The 22,421-nt window shown below is 40.4% G+C and overlaps 1 protein-coding gene across 1 annotated transcript in view; it reads left to right on the top strand.

The window, feature by feature from the left end:
* The first annotated feature begins 348 nt into the window (after window positions 1-348).
* KLF13 (Kruppel like factor 13) overlaps window positions 349-22,421 on the top strand; it is a 36,984-nt gene continuing 14,911 nt past the window's right edge. Inside the window, exon 1 of the mRNA XM_030015433.2 lies at window positions 349-1,354. Coding sequence (XP_029871293.1) covers window positions 814-1,354 — 541 coding nt within the window. The 5' untranslated portion in view covers window positions 349-813. The remainder of the gene's footprint in view (window positions 1,355-22,421) is intronic.

The raw sequence follows: 22,421 nt of genomic DNA, 5'->3' as shown, positions 1-22,421 counted from the left end.
CTAATATGGCACGCCCCGAATGGTTAACATCTGTCCGAGGGGACGGCCTGTGAAAAGGGCTGGGCGATTAATGGTCCCACAGCCGCCGAGACCGCTGCCGGGGGAGGTTGCGTCTGCTTTCCCGCCAGCGGAGGGGTCCGCGCCCGCCGCTCTGCGGCTCCGGACGCGGCGGGGGCGGAGGGTGCCACACGCTCCCGCGGCGGGCGATTGGGAACGCCCCCCCCCCCCCCCCCCCCGCCAGCCAATCGGCCGCTTCCTTTCATTTGCGGACTGCTGCCCCGCGCGCAGGCCGCGCTGGCGGGCACAGCCCTGCTCGCGCGCCGCCAGCCTCATCGGCGCAGGATGTGGCTTCGCGGTGACGTCAGGCCCAGATGTTTTCCCAGGCCACGCCCCCGCAGGGGTCCGGGCGACTCCGAGGAGCGATAACGGGGAAAGCTTATTCTACTGTCACAACGCAATGGAAGGGCAGGGGAAACCGCATCTTTATTTTATTGCGTTCTCGAAAAACCAGCATTAATTCATACTCCAAGCAACAAGCTGCCAGTGCCAGGATCTAGCTGCTCTTCTTTTTCTCTTCCATTGGATTTCCAACGCTTTTTTGATTTGGGGACAAGCTGGGTGTGATCGTCATGAACAAAGTGTGGTTTTGATGGCTGCAAAATCGGCCTTTACTTCTACAAAGAGATCCTAAGAAATAAGAGAGGGAAAAGTCTGCTTGCATAATCTTTTTTAAAAAGGGAAAGAGCAGTGTTGTGGTGGTGGTTTTTTTTTTTCCCCTCTTCTGTTTGGATTTCTTTTTAAACTTATGAAAAAATGGCAACAGCAGCATGTGTGGATCATTTTGCAGCAGAGTGCCTTGTTTCTATGTCCAGTCGTGCTATTATCCATGCTCCCAAAGGGGAGCCTGATCCCCAACCTGGTGCAGCAATACCTCCTTCATCAAATGGGGAAGATAAGCGGGAAGTCAGAGAAACCGGGAAAGACAATGGATCATCATTACTTGTTGTAGCTAGCATTTTAGCAGATCTGAACCAGCATGTCCCAAACTCACCTGCTCTAAGGATGGAAAAAAGAGAGACCTTTGATATCACAGAACAATTACACATTTCTATTGCTCCTAAGGAGTTTGGGGAAGAAAGTGTGTCTTCGGCTGGTAAGCATGGAGGAGGAAGAGCTGCCACACCTACTAGCCTGGCTGCAGTAACTGAGCCAAGCCCCAGACAAAAGAACAAACGCACGAGAAGCTGGACTGACCCTGGATCACCCCAGAAAAAGCACAAATGCCACTATGTGGGGTGTGAAAAAATTTATGGCAAATCTTCCCATCTTAAAGCTCATCTAAGGACCCACACAGGTTAGTTATAATCCAGCCAGAGATTTATTTGTTACAGCTTGGTAAATTAAAATGAATGTTGAAAACCCAAACCCAAACAAACTTGTATTTGGCCACCATTATGGTTTTACCTCTCAGAACTCAAGCTTGGGAAAACCAAACAACAACACCCCCCCCCCCCCCCCCGGGGAATAAACCCTTACTGGGCATAGATTCAAAGCTAATGTTGCCCTTTTGTATTACTTAATTTCACAGGGAATGGCTTGTGGGTCATCTGTGTGGATTGTACCAAGCTGTAATTTTTAGCTGCTAGCCTTCTCGTTCAGTGCATCTTCTACTTCCCTTTCCAATGCTTCTTACCCTCCCCCATCTACTTTTTCCTGCCCCATGCTGCTGTCACTACATTTATACCAGCTTATCGCTTCCCATGCAAGCATCAGTACTTTTGATATTTTAAAATTAAATGTTCTAGAGGCACCTGAATGACTGTGTGTCTGTTTCTTTCTTTAGCAGATGCTTGTGTGAAAGCTAGAGTAGGCAGGAAGGCAGATGAGAGTCTGAACATGAGTCGCAAGGAGACATTTATCTAAGCGTAGAGAGAGGGGGACATGGGCAGTCTCAGAAAAGCTTTTGGCAGCTGGGTGAAACTGATTCCAAAACAAAAAAAAACATTTGAATGCAAACACTAACTTGTTCTGATGGGTATTTAGTGTTTACTTCTTGGTGAAGACTTATCTGACCACATTTTTGTTGCTATTGTAATTTATGAGACACACGTAGAAAAAGTGGAAGTCTTGCAAGCACTGTGAAAGTTACACACTGGAAGTATTAGGAGGGCCATCTTGAAACTGGCCCCATGACTTGCCAGACCTCATGCCTCTCTACCTGGTGCTGGGGAACAGGAGGCTTCCAGTCAGACAGGGAGCACCAAAAATTGAGGAGACTGATCTCTGCTGAAGGCACTGATCATAGTGCATATGGCGAGGCACCACACTGACTAGAGGAGGCTTGTGCAAGCTGTTCCACTGAGTAATTTTAGACAGCAAATTAGTTTACTAAGATCTATGGTCAGTTCATTTATAAAGAGCATTAAGAAAAAGATCCTCAGAACTAAACATGACTTAATGACTCAAAGTTTTAGCTCAGAGGTGGCAGCCTCACCCACACTGGCCATACCTCTTAAGCATGCCTTCAGCCTTTCCTGCTGCCTTCCTGAGATAAAGCAAGAGCCCCTCTAAATTGAGGGTATGTTTTGCTTTCCACGGGAGAGAAGAAAGCCCCATCAAGTTTCAGCATACAGATGGACAATTCCGTGTGCCGCACAGCCAAAGGAACAGTGTGTTCCTGGCACCCCAGGCAGCTTGCCCTGCTTTGCACTGTGTAACTGCTTTTTGCCTCCTTGGGAGTTACGCAGAAAAGGTGCTTCCGCTTGGTTTGCAGGGAATTGTCTCCGTTAATTTTCAGTTCTTTTGCTTTTTTATTTCTGGTATTTGCCGTTGTCCTAAAAGTGAAAGATAAATTTAGCAATATTTCTGTGCTCCCAAACCAACTAGAGACCAAGAAGGGGAACTCCTGTCCCTGATAAAGAGAGCAGGGCTGGGCCGTGCCCACCCTGCGGGAGAGGAGAGGGAGGGCAGAGCCGTTGGGGAGTGTCGCTTTGGGCTGCCGGCTGAGCCGAGTCATTCGGGGACGCTGGCTTGCCTCCAAGTTTTCCGGTTTTTTTTTTTTCTTTTCCCTTTTCTTTTTTAACTCTTCATTTCCTGTATTTTTTCCAGGTCTGTAGGGCTTAATTGGTTATCGCTGTAGCCAGTGGCACTGAGAGAAGAGCGTGTGCGTGTCTGTGAGAGCTAGAGGAAAAGCAGGGAAGGGACTGGTTTTGCCCTGGGAGTGGCAGGACTCTCGGGGACTACTACAGCTTCTTTGTTTTCTTGTCTCCAGTGTCTGTGTGGGAAGCTTTAAACAAAGCTGCCAAGTTTCCCTCCTCACTGGCACCAGGTCTGTCTCTGGATTGAGTTTTAAACAGGCTTAAATACCTCTTACTCTTCTTGCAGAATGTTTTCTAAGGTGTTTGAATTTTTTTCTTTCTTTAAAAGAAATTGTGACAGGCTTGAAAAAAGTTTATATGGCACTAGGAGTTAAGCTAACAGAACAGGCAATGACTTCGAGGATTGTCAAATGTTTGTTTTTACAAAACTCATAATGGGTTTTACTGTTTTAGAACAAGGGGTTTGGGTCTCCTCTGCTTTCCAGTGGTCCTGAACTAGTTAAGTAACACATACACTTCAGTCAGCCCATCTGTCAAATGGATAGGGTGATGGCTATCCACCACACCAAGCAGTGGTGAAAGTACTCCAACTGCACATGCAAGGTGCTTTAAACAGCTACCCCAGTAACTCCCCAACCTGTTTATTAAGAAACAACCAAAACCTTCTGCTATGGAGTGGAATTTCTTCCATGTGCTGTATGACTAGATGAGCTGGTATTTAGGGGAGAACTGAAGGCTAAGAATAATACTGCAGGCTAGAAGATAGCGATGATAGTGCTGGAGATATTTGAATAGGGCAGTTTATGACCTGCGTTAGGAACTTGCTTGTCCTTGTCTGCTACTGTGCTCAGAAACTAAAGGCTTTGCTCTCCATGCTTGGAGGAAGGATAGATTAGATTGTTGAGCTTATGGTGTGGCAAAGAGATATAGAGCCTTCCAAGTACTTTCAGGTCAAATCCAGCCCACATTGGTAGGGACTGAAAGCTGGTACTATTTTCCACCTGTTTGGTGCCCTGTGTGAAATCCTTCTGATAGTTATAATCCAGATTTCAGTGCTCAAATGTCCAAAGCAAAAACCATAGTGCAGAGGATGCTAATTATCCTATTTAAAGCAGAAGAAACAAATGGAACAGCCAAGGAAGCAACATCTGCCTTTTGTCCTTAAGCCCGTGTTCTGAGTGCAGTGTTTTAGTATGAAGTTCTCTATTAGAAAAAATGTGCTAGAGCAATCCATAGTTTCTTGCGTTTGGTACACTAGCAGTTAAGCTATCTCAGCCTTGTGAATGCTTCATCTTTATTAAATCGACAAACACTTGAACCAGGCAGAAAACATTAGTCACCAAAATCTTTGCTGTTCTCTCCACCAGCTTTCAAACCCTTCCCTCCCCCTACATTTCTTCCTATGTTTATGTTTTCCACCCTACTCTCTCACTGGAGTTCAACGTGATCATCAGCCACAAAGCCCTTGAAGTTTTCATGTTTACCAGAAGGTTATATTTAGTGTCGGTGGGTAGATGTCAAGTCTGAATTCTTTTCCACTGAGGTTCCTGTGGACCTCAGAAGCTGTGTTGTGGTGCACAGATGCAGCACCCTGTTTATCCCAAGCTATATTGATCTCATTGATAGAAAAATTTCACTGGCACACCAGTTTTAAAAATCCTCTCCACTCCTGAGAAAATTCCTAAACACAAAGGACTTTCAGAAAATCAGATAAACCATTTACATGACAAAGTTCTCCTTCCTCTAAGCAGGTTTTCAGTACTGGGTCACTAGGAAGGTTTGGAAATTCTCTGGAATCGCTGGAAACCAGTTTGTCTCTTTTGGTACACCAGTGGGGAGAGGGAAACAGTGCAGAGCCCAATAGCCATCTACAGGCTACAACCTCATAAAGCATTGTCCAGGACTGCTATGTTCCAAGAGGCTGTAGAAGAGCCCCAACTTATTGCATGATACTATGTATTTATATGTAGAGAAAAACTGGATTTTGGGCAGGGACCACAAGAATCCTATGTGTTGGACCCCCCCCTCCACCAAATCACTGTGACCTCTCAAGCTTTTAGCCATCTTCATTAACATGCCATCATGAATGCAGAGAAAGCGTAACATAAACCTTCATTTAATTGCATTGAAATGTCCTTCTAAACTTACTAGTTCTACTCACCAAGCAGTACATCGTAACACAGAAACAGCTTTTCAATCATCAGAACTAAATGTGTTTCCACAAATCAGCATAAGCTAAAGAGATGTGGGCACCGGTCTCAAGTCTGGAGTCTTACTAAGATAGAGTCTTGCAGTGAAACAAACTTGGGGGCCAGGTAGCTTAATAGAGGCCCCTCTGTACTACTGCTAAACTAGCTGACTTTTGTATGGCTGATGGGGCTCAAGAAGAAGAGAAGGCCATCTTAATTATATTATCCTTGCTCATAGATGTCGTGTTAGGACTCATCCAAGAGAAAGTGGTGAAGACCTTTGTTGGTCTCTAGCTGGCAGAGTGAGCTTGGGCAGCTATGTATTCAGCCTGCTTAACCTTGCATTTATGGAGGATATGTTACTTGGTATCTGTTGTTCTTTTTTAGTCTAACCCTTAGTCATGAAATACTAGCTGAATTGAAATAGGTAGAAAAGACTGAATAATTTCCATTCACTTGTAAAGAAATTTCCATTTCTTTACATAAAATCTCTATAATCACGTTTTTGAGGACAACACTAATGAACCCATATGAAAAAAGTTAGTTTTTAACGTATGTATCTTTTTTTCCCCCCAATTATTATATCTTGTTTCCCTAAGCAAAATTTTTCTGATTACTTTGTAACTGGGGTATGTGAAGGCAGAGAAATTCAAAATGTATTTGGTATTTGAAAGCGATCTGAGAAACAAAGCAATCAGACCTCACTGTGACAAGTGTGACAACAGCATAGCAATTAGGCTGGACAAACTGGAGTAGTATTAGGTTGGTAGAGGCTTTTATATAAAGTACAGATGATACATTTTAAACAGGAGGTTGGTTTTCACTTTCAGTTCTAGTATGTCTGATTTGCTCCAACTACATTAATTCAAAACACAGCGGTAAAGCATGACATCTTTGAAGTTGGTCTGAATTGAGATGCTGCCTGTGAGCACGTGGAGAAACTGATTAACCAATGTAAGGAGAAGCAAGTTCACATATCAGTGAAATAAAGTTTTATCTTCCATTTTAGCACCTGGCAATTACCAAAAACTTAGCTGGTTAGCTAAAACACATGGACTAGACTTGGCTCTGTTTCCTTTAGCTTACCTGTAGGCACACAGTGACTCTAGAAGGGGTATATATATGCATGCGTGTGGCAAGCAGCGTTTGTGAAGACCCAAGCTTTTGCAGGAGAAGATTACAAGAGGAGAAACTTAATCTAATGCCTCCTGTGCCACTCAAGAGAGCAGAGGAAAATAGGGCTGCAGACTGCTCTTGTGTAGAGCAGGATGAAATGATGGGGTACCACTGGTTCGATCCATCCTCTGAGCTGCCAGTTGGGCTGCTCTAGGTGTCAGGACTGAATGGGAAGCTGCAATCCCTCTGAACAGGATGCCAGAGGAAATTGGAAAGGCCTTTCCCCAATGCTAATCTCCCACAGGCAAGAGTACAGACTTAACTGAATTCAGCCCTCTGCACATTGCTCAGCAGTTTCAGTTTTAGTGGCTAGGCCTTGTGTTTTTGAATTCTTGTGTTAAAAGTTAGAAACAGCTAGCTGGCTCTGCATGCCTAACTCACCAACATTAGCATACACCCAGATTATCGAAAAGCTCCAGGGTGCCTCTAGGCTGTTGTATCCCATAATGCTCTTCTACTGCCTTCCACCTCCTCTCTTTGCTGAGTGCATCAAAATCGTCTCTAAAGTTTTTCTTTGAGACAGTTCTTAGCTTCAGGACAGCTTCAAATGCCAGCCTCACGAAACAGTTGTCTTTTCAGCCTAAGCCATAAGCATTCTTTCTCAGTGTTAAATAGTTCAGCAGTCTGCTCCTGCATTTTTCTGAAAACTGATGGTCTTAAGTGTCTTTTAATAAGCCTGTATTTTTAAAAACAATACAAGACTGCAAAGCATTGTTTTTGTTGCTTTGAAAGAGCTCTGCAACTCCTTTCTTACTTCCTCTAAGAAGGTTTCAACATATTAAAAAAAAAGGATTCAATTGAAAACATAAAACAACTTCATTTACAGCCCTGCCTAGTCCCCACCCTTACATGCAATTCCAAACAATAACATTATTAGTTAAAAGTATTGATTCTAAGCCTGGATCAAACAGTGTATGTTCATTGAAGGTAACAAATAAGCAGTGTATATGCTATAAGTAGCCTAATGTTAAAATCTTTGAAATAAGCACAGGGCATAAATTTCTTAGAAGAGTAAGCAAGTTTTAGAACTTGTATTTTCCAAAAGGAGCTGAAGTCAGGAAGAAAGGCAGAACTACTCCTACTCACTCCTTTTAACTGACTGGTTCAGGATTGAATAATAGGATTCAGTTAATTCAGCTGCAAAAGAGTTAGGGTTAAATTGGTTGCATGGAGAATCCAACTGGCTGACAACTGTATTTACAACACACTTGAGTAGTATTAGCTACTAGAGAGAACTAAGTCTTCTGTCTGATCGTTACACAGGTTTTTCTGTGAAAGGCTTCCCTTCCCTTCCTTTCCCTCTTTTTTCTCCCTAGTCTTTATGGTGATATTAATCATGCAGAAGTCACAGGAGTAAAGCTTCTGATAACAATTAACAGAGTTTAGGTATTGTAGCTAAAAGCCTTTAAAGCAAAGCCGTACTTATCATTGCCATAACTGTGATGGAGAGAGGGTGTACTACAAAAAACAGTCTTCTTTTTGCCTTTTCAGCATTGTCTTTGAAACAGGTATAATCAGCATAGCTAAATACTCTTTCTCCATAATTTTTCCCCACTTTTCCTCTCTTTGCTTTTGCTGAGTGAAAAAGGAAGAGGAAGATGACAATCTGTTTAAAAGACAAATGGGCATTGCTTTGAATCTGAGGGGACACACATGGTTGTGCTGTGTTGCACTGAAACATGCTCAATAAACCAGGGGAAAAAAATGTACAGAAAGAAAATGAATCAATTTGTGACTTCCACAATTCTTTGGAAATCACATTTTGCTGAGACCAAGACAGTTACTGAGACAAATCTAGCTCAGGCAGTGAGTTGCCATCCTGGGCAACCTGTGATCTTACTGTAGTCGAGCAGAGCGTAATTAACAAAAAATATCCCAACTACACTATGGCTGTTGCAGTCAACATCATTCACAGAATATAGTGTTCAGGGACTGCCTTTTCTACCGGGTGAAAACTTTGGGTATCTAGTGGAAAATCAGAAACTTCACAGAATTCTCTTCCCCCAAACCATCTTCCTTTTAGCATGGAGGTGGTACTCAGGTCCAGTGTAATGAGATCTATTAATATTGGAAGTGGTGAGGATGGATTGCCTTCCGCATCCCAGACACCAGTAGCAGCACTTCCCTTCTCAGTAGCAAGACTGAAGTCTTACAGATAGTCTGGAGTAAACCAGCAAACAATCTTTTTAATGAATGGACGATTGCAATTGATAGCTGTGTTTGTATTAGAAATTAATCATAGCCTTATGGAAAAAGTGTTCTGGATGATCTGTAGAAGATTTTTCTGCAGTAGCACATACTTCTTTGCAGGACACTGGAAAGTATTTGTATGTGACATGAGTTGTGCGTAAACAACAAATCTTTTGCTAAACTGGAGTTCTTTATGAAACAAACTCACAATTGGATTTCATCTGAAAAGGCGGCACTTTAACCATTTAAAATACAACTTTTGCATTGTGTTATTGTCTGGCTGAACATGGTTATGGCACACTGAAGACCAGAAACCTGGAACTTGTTTATATTGGACATGTGGTTTCTAGTTCTGTTTGATAAGTTAAGCATGTTCCAACTTCCCCTCTGCCCCCTTCCAATCTTGGATCAGCTGTTTGGAAGTCAGTGCTGATGGAGCCAAAAAAATACTCTGCTCTTCCAATGCAGGACAACCTTTGAAGGGTCCTTTCTGTAGAATTTCTATAGGTATACTTTTTTTCCTTTGTTACCCACTTAGCTTTTATTAGGTAGATTCGCATGGGCAGTGAGATCATTATCTTGCTGTGTTCAGTTTAACAATAGCTAGACAATGCGGGTTATTTAAGTGCAGGCACTGAAGTCAGACACACATATCCTGTATTTTTCAGGTCTTGCAGATTCAGCAGATCTTACAGGGCCTCCACTTAATATAAAAGAAAAGTTTTTAAAAGTTCAGGGTGCCATCATTGTAGTTACTGGTAGAAAAACGACCTCAGAAGCTTTTTTGCAGCCCTAACATAAAAAGCATTTACTAACCAGGAACTTGGCACAAGTCAAATGGTATTAAACTAAGCATATCCTGAAATGACCTCTAGTGCAAGGAAAAGGTTTTCTGTAATCAGTTACAGCAATTTTGTAGTGCTCTCAGGAATTATAGGCAAAATATTTGTGACTGGGTATCTGTTGACATTGCAGTCAATGGATCAATAAGCTATCTTGGATTTATTGCACACTATATTTCTACCAGACTGCTCTCTATTATTCAGTTATAAGTTATATGAGTTTTTGGAATAAAGGCACGTGAAAAATTCACGTGAGAGAGCATTGTGTTGCTGCTACATATTTTGCAGCTTTCTGTCTGCTTTGGTCCTGCAGCCAGCTAGAGTATCCCTGGACAGCAAATGCACAAGCAGAACAGGTATGCTGGTTATGTAGCCTTTACTGCCTTCAACAGTAGCTTTTAAAACTGGTCAAGGAGAGAGACAGAAATGCTAGCCACTTAGTTCCAGAGTAAGACCAGCTGAGGTACAGCAGCCAAAAAGGATGTATTGAGCTTTTTAAACTAAACAGCTGTCAGTATTTCCACTACAGGAACGTAACAATGGAGACAGCTGAGAAAGGTTAGAACATGACAGCCTAGTCCATCGTTTCCTGCAAAATTTTGCTGAAATGGTGAGCTGTTTGTTAATAGATCCGAGAAATATTGTTTTGCAATTTGGGAGTAAATAAATGAAATTACATTGGTACAAATTTAGATACTAGACTGGGGCTTTATAGGTTCTTGTGAAGCCTCACAGTGTATTTGGAGCTTTCCTGCATTCTTAATCTGGTAGTTTAAGACCCTGCTATAACAAATATGAACAAGGATGCTGCTAAAATCTCACTGAACCACAGGCTAATTCTTGTTATATATTGTAGGGGCTTACTGAATTTAAATTTGCAATTTCTTTTAAATGCCAGCAGAAGGATTGCAGACTAGCATTAATACATGATTGCCTTGGCAGTTTTTGATTGTTCTGGCAATTGATATATTTTCCAAAACTGATGTGAATTGTATGCAGCTTTCTTATGCGTGGATGTGAAACTCTTAACAGAGCACTGAAAGCCCCTCTAAGTCAATGGAAATTTTTCATTTGGTGTATATATGTCCATACAAGCAATGCCAATAGAATATTGGCAGATGGCTAGTCATATTGTATAATAAATTCAGGGTGTATTTGCAAAGTATGTTCTTTAAATTCTCAGAACATGTCCAAAACAAAACTGAATTTCTTAGATACCCCAAAGGATTACATCTCTGCCAGGATTCTCATTGATACATTTTTTTCCCCTTTCCACAGAGATGTACAGTATTTGGACCTTCCATTTCCCCCAACTTTCATCATTCTTGGAAACAACTGAATTCTTCTCACTAATGTTTTAGAACTAGTCTTTTTCAGATTGGCAACATGTGCACCAAATTCTAGCTTAAATAGAAATGTATGACCAAAATTATGAGCAACCAGAAAAGCAAATGCTTTGGAATTTATAGATACCCCTACACAGTATTATTAGCATTAATACACCTGTAAGAAATGGATTTAAAAGCTCATTTTTTCAACAAACATCTGAAAAGATGTAGAATTTGGTCATGGGACAAAGTAGCTCTATGCCATGAGTTTAATAGATGCTATGGCATGGATTTAATAGAATCAGTTTTACTTCAAGCTATATGATATGAGAGGTATGACTATCTCTAGCTAATCACCTACCCCGTTTCTTAAAAAAAAATAATCCTAATAAGGAAACACAGATTTTTTTTTTTTTAAGCACAGAATTTTGTGTTTCATTTGGAAAGAAACCACCACCTGCACATATAGTAAGCATTGCATTGATAATATACATAAAAACGTTTTTGCACACTGTTAAAGATCACTTACGGTAAACCCTAACTCAGATTCTGTCCCTCCTTCATGTGCTGGTGAGGCTTTGAAGGGGGAATAGGGCTGTTGCATCTACGTAGATTAGCTCAGCATTGGGACATGCTGCCTGGAGGGAGGATTCTCCCTCTCCCCACTGCCTCCAGCTCTTACCTGCTCTGCAGAATAGCTGATACTGTTGAAAAGATAAGTTTTCAAATGGCAGACAGGTATGATAGCTGCCAGAGTTTGTAGAGGGCCTGAAACAGTAACTTTAAGAGGAGAAATGTCTCAATTCATAACAGTGAGTTTTAACATGCTACTGAAGGTATTTTAGAGGTTTGGCATCTATCTATGACATTCAGACCCATTACTTTCTGGTCAGCTTCATCTATGGTATAGATCCCACATAATCTGCAAATTCTTAAGCCCAGAGAACAACTGAGGAGAATTGTGATATTTACACCATAAAAATCTGTTTAAAACTGTTAAAGGAAACTGTACACATGTATCACAACTCCTCTGTAATCCTGATATGATGACTTTTGAAAGACCTGTAGAAGCACAGATATACTAGTGGGAACATAGCTGGATGTTGTGGGAACACAATGGTACTCACGATTCATGCTGGATGTTGTGGGAACACAATGGTACTCACGATTCATTCTACTATGGTTATATTCTACAGCTTTCTTAACATCTCATCTGCAAGTGAGTTCACATATCACACAAGATCAGGGTAATTATCCATGCTGAAATACCCTTTCACCATTTTTCTATGTCTTCCTTCCAGCTTGAGTGAGTTTTGTTGTGTTGGCATCTCCTTCCAGTCTGTGGGACAGTATCATTAATGGCACCATCTCATTGACCAAATCAGCCATCATTTAAGCCAGCATCTGTTGGAGCTTGGAGTTTAAATGTAGAAGTCTAACTTCTGGGGAGCTATTTCAATCAACAAGTCTCATTGGTAGCTTTCAGAAAATGAGATGGTTGGGCAGGTTACAATGTCATCTTTGCTGTGCTCACTCAAGTAGACACATACTGTACAACAGCTGGCACAAATGCTTTACAATGAACCTTGTCCCAGACTTCTACAACTGGTAAACGTACGGATGAAATGTGTTTAGGAACATGATTGTCAGATACCTTGTACTGTCTAAGGTGATAATTTGTGAAGGTCTCATTATATAATGCAGAGACAAAGCTGTAATGAGAAACAGGTTTTAAATACTGCTTGTCAAAGTACAGATGTTCAGCACCAGCACCTTGTGAGCAAAGTTTCAGGCAGTCCCCAAAGGGGTGGGTTTTTTAAAAAAAAAAACAAAACAAAAAAGAACAGAATATTTTGTCATTCTGTTTCTTATCCTAATTCAGTACATGGAATTGACCAATGTTTCTGGTAAGCAGTGTGGACTAAGCAAATATATATTTTCTCTCCAAGTGTAAACTCTCACCTGACTCATACCACAAGATCCTAGATGGTGAAGGGCTTTTCATTTTTAGAGACATTTTTGCTAACCTTCCTTACTGGTGAAAAGCCATATAGAACTCACCTGTTTTCTCTGCATTTCTGCATGTGATTTTTTTGAGCAGTGCCACCTCTGGAGAAAACAATATCACTGACCTTATGAAACCAAAATCATCTCTGTAATGATACACTATTTTAAACCTACATCTTTCACTTGATACTTCCTTTTTTCTTCCCCATCATTTAAATTGAGATTGTTTAATAGGCTGCTGTTAATTCCTTGAAGTTTTAGGGCTCCAGAACATAAAAAAGAAAAGTCATAGTTCAGCTCTTTCACTATGCTTGATAGGATAATAATAAGGATTTGAGTACTTTCCTCCCCTCTCAGTCTAACACCAAGCTTCTCAGTGAAACAATCCTTCTCTTCTTTTGTCCTTATCTTGACTGGTGTTCTTCTAGACTGTTTACAGGAACATAATTCAATTTTTGTATACAATAGACTACTTCCTTTTGAATGTACAAATCACTAGATTATTTTTTGTCACTAAGGCAAAAATGACAAAAATTTATTTTTTGACACTAAGAATGTAATAGGTTACAAAAAAGGTCTGAGAGAATGCTATCTGGCTGGTGCTTTGCTTTTGTAATGAATTCTTGGAAAAGCAGCTATACTTTCTGAGAACATATCATCAATACTTTGCTTTGTGCTGCTAAGGTTAGCACTTGTGGGTGAGTTACAGACTAATTATTTTGGAAAAGCAAATGACACCTGTGCTGAACTTCTGTGCATATGTTTGCTTAGACCTTCTTTCCATGAGCCAACTCTGGTCTTCTATATAGTGTACCCTTGGACGCATCCAAGTTACACTTACATTTCTGTATTACACATATACACCATAAACTGGATATGACCACTGTTGTTTGCAAGAGACTCAAACTCATTTGGTATAAGCTACATTTTTTCTGGTGTTAGCATGAAAATTAGTTTCTTAGATGTTTAAATGAATTTCTTGCAGAAAGGCAAGGAACTGATGTGATTGATACACTTGATATTTTTTCTTCTTTGAATGCTTTGGAGGAACTGAGCTCCACTCATTTGCAAAGGAATCCAAGTTACCACATAACTGTTTTCTCAACTAAGTAGTTGTAAAGAGGCTGTAACATTCTCATGGGTACTCTGCAAGTTCTGTGGTATTCGCTTTATGAAGAAGTGATTGTGCTAGCACACTTTTCAGTACATTTGTCGTAGTTTCAAGGACAAAGACAGTAAGAACAACAGTAACTTCCACTGCACAACTGTTTTTCACTGGGAAATCAGACCATCTTTGGGTTTTCTAATATCTGATTTTTTTAAAATATATAAACAGTCCTAAGTTCCTAAATCAAGCTTGTGTTCGACTCTTCTGATTATAAAACACAGTTGCAGCTCCTTACCATCTGTACAGAGCTCCACTGACACAGCGGTACTTGGTGAATAATCAACTCTAGCCCTTCCAGCTTCTGTGTTAGTTTCTGTGTGGACATTCCTTGTGTCCAGTTCCTTCTCCCTTATATTAAGGCATGGGAACAGGCCTTAGCTGCCTCACCCAGAGTGATTAATTTATTCTCTTAACAGCATTTACAGCCTTGAGTAATAGAACCAACGGGTTACACTGAAAAGGTGATTTACAGATGTGCATCTATGAGCATGCAGACAGCATTGTGTATACAACTTTACAGTGCGAGGTTATGTATCTTCTGCAAAAAATGGTTAACGCATACCTGTTTGTATGCAGTTTAATGATGTATCATTTTTCCTAAGACTAAGATTTTCTCTTATTTGTCCATTATTCACAAAGGGTAACAATCCTAAACTTGAGCTGTAAAAACTTTTCTTTTCAAAGAAAGTAGAAACAAGTTTCAAAGAATTGGCTGAAATTCAAGGTCAAAGTACTCTGTGCATTACATCTTTTGTGGAAATAATAAACTGTCCTGTTTGGCACTGTCAAGCTGCAACAGCAATAGTTGGATCATCTCAATCCCCCGAAGCTAAGTCAGGATACAACACAACTCGTGAAGTTGCAATTCCTGTTTTCTTTGGTTTTATTTCCAGTCAGTGTGTTGTAAACCCGATTACTCAAGTTTATGAACCTTGCAACTCTGCGTACTGCAATTCCTGAATCCCAGCCAGAGACCCCTCATGGCTGCCAGAGTTGTGCTTAGCAGGAGCTAGGAATATGGACAGGAAGTCAGGTTCAAATCATTTTGTAGTTCCCAGATTTAGGACTAGATTGACCAAGAGTCCAAATGGAAATAAGAACAGCTGGGAACTTCTGTGATCTTTTTCAAAGTAAAAATTATGTCCTCTGCATAGGGTTTTGGAGCTAGCCTGCCGACTTACACGGCAGGGATATCTTTTAAAATTTCACAATAATAGTTTAAAATAATGTGCATTTCCTATTCTATTTCACAGAACTTTTCCATCACAGGAACCTTCTCCTGAAAAAATCTTCGGCCACAGTAAAATCCTGTATTTTGCAGAGTATTTCATTAGCCCCTCTGCTTTGGGCATGCAAGGTGTAGTCAACTAATTTTCCTGCATACGCAAGGAACAGGTGTACCATCTCAAAAAGCCAGAAAGGCCAGCAGGTTTCCTCTCCTCACCCAAAAGAGCAGGCCTGTTATAAAGTAGATCTGCTCACTTCTTAAACAAAGAAGTGTAGCAGAGCATGAATAAATGTGCCTGAGGCACTAGTAATTTATGTTTTGGCCAGTAATAGGGATCTTCCAACTGCAACTTGTCTACCTTTACAGCAACTGCATTTTTACTTATGTATGACCTGTAGAATTCAGAATCTCTGCTAAGGAATCAGTCACATAATAAAATGGTTTCCATGTCAAGAGGCTTTTAAAGTGCTTACAGAGAAAACAGTGGCAGCTGGGCAGCCCTTCTAGCATGATTCATATGTATAAACCACATTCTGTAGTGAGACATAACTGGTTTTAACGCTGCTCTGCTCTGTAAAGGCAAGCAATGAAGACATGGGCGTGGCATGCAAGGGAAAAGAGTTATAGCTGGTAAAGAGGCCATGCTTGTATATATGTATAATTTGGTAAATTTCAAACTAGTAAAGACATTCCTTTCAATACTAATTTGAAAAAGGAAAGTATTTAAAGTAGTACTTCCTTTTGAAAAAAGGAATCCAGTTGATTTCTGTATGTGAGTACATGATGAGATCGTTGCTTCAAAAGTAGAGAGAAATGTTTTCAAAGTTATATGTACCAAGCTGTCCTTGACAAAGCTGTCTTTGAAATATGTCCGTGTTCTACTTAAGATCTTAGCTTTTCAGTTATGTTTCACATCCAGAGTCATACTTAGATAATTGGCTCCTGACTTGTACTCCTCCACAGCCACATACTTCATTCATTCATTTCCAGCACTCACCATGGCCTCTCTCCTACGCCATGACCCCACGTGTCAGACACAGCTGGTGAGGCTAGTCTCCCTGGTGATGCTGCAACCAGCTGTCCTGCAAAATGATCATAAAACATGGAGAGATCGCGGGAGCTGAGCTGCACCTAGGGTGTGTTATACTGTGGGTGTTAGTGCTCAGAGAAATGGTGCTCTAGCAGTCATGCTCCTCTGTTGCAGTCTAATGAAACAGCCTGTCTTCTCTCACATGATGTACCCCACTTCATGTGACTTGTTGATGCTTGTAGTCTTGCAGGCTTAGAGAGAAGTTGCTTGGCAAGTCTTATCTAAGGAGGAATGCTGAGGCAATCTCATTGCAACATCTCATTAATAACTATTTATTTCTATTTTGTATAGAATATGGCCAAGGTGGTAACACATGCTTTCAGAAACAGCTTGAGACATTGGATAGGAGCCTGATTTTTCAGAAAACTAGGTGTACATCCCTACAGGTTCACTCCAGTGATTAAAACATTAAGACAACCAAAATTAAAAGACAACCTAATCAGTGATAAAACCTTCTCTTATTTATTTTCTGCTTATATATGAGAATGAGGCCTTGATGTGTGCATGCTTACACACATTTGTAGTTTTAAAGAAAAAAGACTGAAAAACAAGCTGAAACTAGAAAGGAGCAGGTAACTGGTGCTCACTCTTTCTTTTCATACAGCTGTGGTTGAAGGAGACTGCTAGATGGGGAGATGCAAAATAAACAGGGAAGCTATTGTCAAAACAGAACATATAAATGAGACTAGCAAGAGCTGAATGTTGAACTGCAAATATTGTCTTTTCTAAAAAGCTGACCTGCTTTAAAAGTGAGCACATTAGAATATGAGTACAACTGTTATCATAGAATCTGATTCCTTTATTAAAAACAAAAACCTGAATCCTGGTTTAAACAGGAAGTGTGACTTTACAATCTGGGCAGAAGATTTTCTGAAGCGTATGCAACAGGTTTATGCATACCTTGAATGGTAGCTGCCTGGTGTCAAGCAACAAACTTACTGTTTGATTATCAGTCCATAAAACTACTTTCCAGAGCTGCCTGTTCCCTGAAGCTGGATGCTCCATATGGGGCATTGGCTGATGCTGCTCATAACCTACTTCAGCACCACCTTGTTCTCTGGCACAACAAGCCATTCAGAATGAGAATAAAGATAAAAGGAAATTCCCACTCCCTCTCTCCTCCATACAGTTGGAATAAACTCTCAGTCTCAGATTTTTCACTCAGCTTTACAGCTTTAGCTCTACTTATAAATGCTGAAGTCCCATGTTTCATGCATGCTGTGTTACTGTGGGGTTGTTGATTAAACAGTTCAAAAGTTCACAAAGAGACATTTCACAGTTACAGCCAAAGACAACTGTACTAACTTCTGTTTGCTTGGCTTCTAGTGAAATGAAATCTCATCCTGTCCCCAAATCCTGGGAGATGCTGTGCACATAAAATGTCATAACTTAACAGCAATGTCTATTCATGCCAAAGCATGTGGACTTCAGTTGGAGGCAGATGACATTCAACATCTTCCAGAATTCAGATAAATAAAGCACAGGTTTCAGTTTAGATGAATAATCCTTTAGTCTGTTATTCTGCATAGCAGGACAACCTTTCATTAATTTGATAGGCTTTGCTTTTACAAGCACTTTTCTGTTTTTAGTAGAATAGAATAATAAAAAAATCATTGATATGTCAACAGAGAAAAGACTGATTCATGGGGTCAATTCATTCCTTCTTTGCAGTTATTCACGCAAGTGCTGGGTAAAGCTCATGGAGCCAGTTTCACAATTAAAGCATAAATTCACCCACAATTCACACCAGATTAATATAATTTGTCATTACCTATTTAATTGCTCTCCCACTTAAAACATTTCAATTGTCATACCAGAGATCAGGAACATTACCGAGCAAATTTTTATGAAAGCCACCACAAAAATTATTTGTGAGGTGGACTTTCATTGAAAGCAGTCTAAACCACTACAGAGGTTTTTTCCATGTTCACTGTACAAACAGAGATGGTTTGTGATGTTTTAGTTTGATTTCAAACATTCTTGCAATACAAGCATCTTCAGGTTCTAGTTTTTAGGTTTGATCTAACTTTTAATTTCCTTCCTCCCACAGTGGTCAGAACTCAGATAAATTAAAGCTTAAGACCATCTAAGTAAGCTAATTAGAATTTTCCAACATGGACTAGATTAATAGCATTTTCAGGTAGAGGAAGAAGACCCGTGGGCTGTTAGAAGAGCAAGGAATAACCTGTCCCCCACACTGCAGGCTGAAGAAAGATAGGTCATCACATTGATCAAAAAAGGAGCACACTTATCTGTGGAGATACGTTTGCAAGACTCTCCAAAGAAGCAGTTACAACATTTAGAAGTCACTATGTTGTATTTTTCGTTCCTGCAATTTGACCTATGAGTACCTACTGGTTAATTCTGCTACACGTATAATTTCTCTGTATAAAGACCACATCATCAAGAATGAATGGCTTGACAGTTAGCCTGCTCTGTCAACAGACAGCTCTGTTGGGACATAATCCGAGGTTTCAAGAAGAGGTAGCACAGATTGGAAGAGGGGGAAGTGTCCTATAGCGAGCATGTAATCTTTTTTCCCACTGTAAGAGTGGACTGGAGAAAGACAGGATGCCAACGAGTGTAATACTCTTTAGAGGTCCCATGGAGCTGCTAACAGTCAGATGTCTGATCTGGAGCTGTTTTGAGTTTGCAGAGTGGGCTGGGTAATGGAGTGAGCAATTCTGAGGGAGCACAGGAAAGATCCAGACAGCAGTTTGTAATGGAAACCTTGTGTTTCTGTTGGTACCTTAACTACCCATTCCCTGTAGACGCATTTGATTCAGTTGTGTCAGCTATGGGTAAGATTTTTTTCCCTCCTGGAGGAGGGAGAATCAAGTCTGGGGAGTTTTCTTTCTTGGCTTCGGTTGCTGTCTGCATAACATTTTCATTAATCACCTTATTTGCTCTAACAGAGGGTGAGTGGTACAGCTGAAATCATCATCTTGTAGCAGACAACAAATCAGCATGCTAGCATGCTAGAACAGAAGTAACACGAGACTGCAAATGACTAAACAAGATCTCAGTCCAGCATATATATTCATCCAGGTCCATATTATTACTTTCCTTTTCAAGTTTTAACTGGATTCATTTGATAAAAATGCTGTGTTTATTATTATACACATTTGGAGAGCCCTCCGCTAGTCCCTCGTCACTTTAAAAGGTTTAAATTGGCTTGTCAACGTGACAGAAAAAGAAGAACAAATCCCACATACCTTCATTGATGTTAGACTCTGTTATAAGAGGCCAGACTACTCTGACCTGTGCTGAAGACACAACCTTTGTGCGTAAGGAATGAAGAAAGCCCCTTAAACAAGTTTTTGGCTCAAGACAAGAATTCTAGGCTGAAATTCCTTTCCTGGGGTGATGCAATAAGTAAGCCAGATTTGCTGATTAGCACTTATGGGTTTTGGTTTTGCAACCCCAGTATTCTTTTGAAGTATATTTATTAAAAAGTATAATTGACCAATGGAAAAGGAAAAAAAATCCCTCATCTTTTAGTTTTGTCATTCAGTAATACCCAGATGTGTTTAGAGCCTCTATTTACGGTGTTTTTTCCTTTATTTTCTATTCACAATAGAGATTTTAATAATCATCCTCCTTTCTTACATTCATAGATCTGAGTAGAACAAATTAGAAAAATACAGTAAAGGGCTGCTATACGAAGCCCCAGAGCCCCCCTCTTTGCAAAGAGTCTGATACTTCAGTGTGGTTTGGAAATGACACATAGCTAAGACACATCTTCCTCTCCTCAGAATTCATCACTTCATCATTTCAGCATAACACAATTTAATTATCTTGCATTTAAGTGCAAAGTCAAAGGGTCAGCTATTGATCTTCATCCTTGGAACAAGCCACAGGAGAGACAAAATCAAGTGGAAGTTGCTGCTCTTTTAAATTAGTGGCATTTCAGCTGTTTTCCTGAGCACTAGTCTAGGATTTAATGCCTCAGAGATAAGGAGACCCAGTAAGAATTTTAGGCTTACTAAACAGAAATTACATACTGCAATTGCAGGTGCTTAACTTTGACAGAAAACCCAACATTCAGTTTGCATAATTTTAGAACATAAGCTCTTTGACACTGAGGCTGTTGCCTTTCCTTTTTCAAGAGTTAGGCCTGTCATTGGTACTCAGTAAAAGAGTATTGTTTACTCATAGATTCCAGCAGCAGAGGGAAAAAAATGCCGCTTTTATAATAGGATGTGGCAAAAGTCCATGTAAACAAAGGCATTGCACTTAATGGAAGCATGATTGATAGAAGTTACTCCTGTGGAGCAGACAGGGTCCATTCTAGTCTGCACACTCACCTAGACATGGGAGTTGTCCCCGCTAGGTAGGATGAATTTCGGACCTCATGGGTATCCTAATGGCTCAGATGTTCCTCTTCTCTTAGATGGGAGGTCTCCATTTTGGTTGTGCATCAGAACTTTTGGGAAAGAGTGAAATGGTGAACATTAAGCTTTAGAGTTAAGACAATCAACAAAAAAGCAGCATTAGATAGCAATGATAAATCCATATAGAACTGTAAGGAGTTTTATACCTTATCTTTGAAATTGCATGCCTTGTAAACACCATCTCGTATAATCATGTAACATTACCATTTTCTGGCTGATGGACTCCTGCCTTTGTAAGAGGTAGCTGAAGTTTTGATTACTCACAGTTTTACAGACTAAGAGGTATTGCTGTACTGATAGTGCATTTAAAGTGTACATGCTATCAGCGCAGTCACATAGCAAGACTACGGCAAATACAACATAAAAGAGTCAAGAGAAATACTATATATATAGATTTTGACAAGGCCAGCTAGAAGATATAGCAGTAATGCACTTGCTACCACGAAGTTGTGCATTGTTTTTTGTAGCCATCAAAAGAAAACTTTATCTGCCCTCTGAGGCATGGGGAACATCTTTCATGCTCATTATACTTCTGTGAGGGGAAAACATACATATGCATCTCTTTCTTACCTGACATGGCTAACCTGAATACCCAAAGTATTAATGAGCAAATTTACATCCAAAAAGAATTGCTCTTACTTCATTTGTATATGATCAGTAACTCCCCCGGAAAGACTTTGCTAGGAACATCTCAAAAAATGAAGAGGAAAATACCACACCCAATGTCCAGCTTAGTGAGGCATCCTGGCCTTCAAAGTGTACAACATACAGCTCTACGTAGGGTTAGGAAATGGAAGACGTGGAAGCTAGTTTTGTCCGCTGACCTAGGCTAGAGAGGATTCCTCCTTCCTTTCATCTCTCCAGTAAGAGCTGTGAAGCCAAGTGGCACTTACAGCAGCTAATCAATGCATACTAAAGACACCATATAAATGGTACAAGTGATACTGAGTTCCTAGTTTAAACTTACAGTCTTTGCTCCAGGAGAGCTTTCATTGAGACTGCTATGATTTATAGTTCTAGAAGTGGCCAGGGGCACGCTTTGCAACCACATGGGCTGACTTCACTGTAAGGCCGCAGAATTTCACCCGCAAGCCCTTTCCTATTGTCTCTTTCGCTCTTCTCTGTTACTCTCCCGTTCCTTTTAACTATGCCACTTTTCAGACTAGTGAGAAAAAAGATGACTGCAATGGTGACACTTGTCTGACACCATACTCTACCACCATCTATTTCCTCTCTAGTTTGCAACTAACCTTATCTACAACCTCAAACACAACACAGCTCTGACTAAAGCAAGCAATACATTAATAACTTTTTAAAATGAGAGTCTTCTCTACAAGCTTAGGCACAAAGCAAATGAAGATGTATGTGGATTATACGATCATTAGCTGCTTGGAGAGGCAAGAATATAACCTCACTATATGTGAAAGAAACAGTTTGGAGTTTTAGGTAAGGAAGACTGGCATGGAGCAGAGGTAGCCTTGCTGTGAAACCCCATCATGCAGAGTGCTGTGGTGGATGTGTGGAATAGTTCACGTAATATGTATTTTTCAAATAAGTAAACAATACTGACATACAACCTTGCTGTTTGACAGATGATTAGCATATTCAAAGGCATCACCCGTGTCTTACTGTTAGAAATAACTTACAAAGAAAAGAAAGGAGACAATCGGGTATGACACATCAAATACTTTCACGGAATCTCAGCTGTATC

This window comes from Aquila chrysaetos, chromosome 5 (assembly GCF_900496995.4).
Source record: "Aquila chrysaetos chrysaetos chromosome 5, bAquChr1.4, whole genome shotgun sequence".
Classification (NCBI taxonomy): domain Eukaryota; kingdom Metazoa; phylum Chordata; class Aves; order Accipitriformes; family Accipitridae; genus Aquila; species Aquila chrysaetos.
The sequence above is the reverse complement of the archived record's forward strand: the minus strand, read 5'-3'. Positions and strand labels throughout refer to the sequence as shown.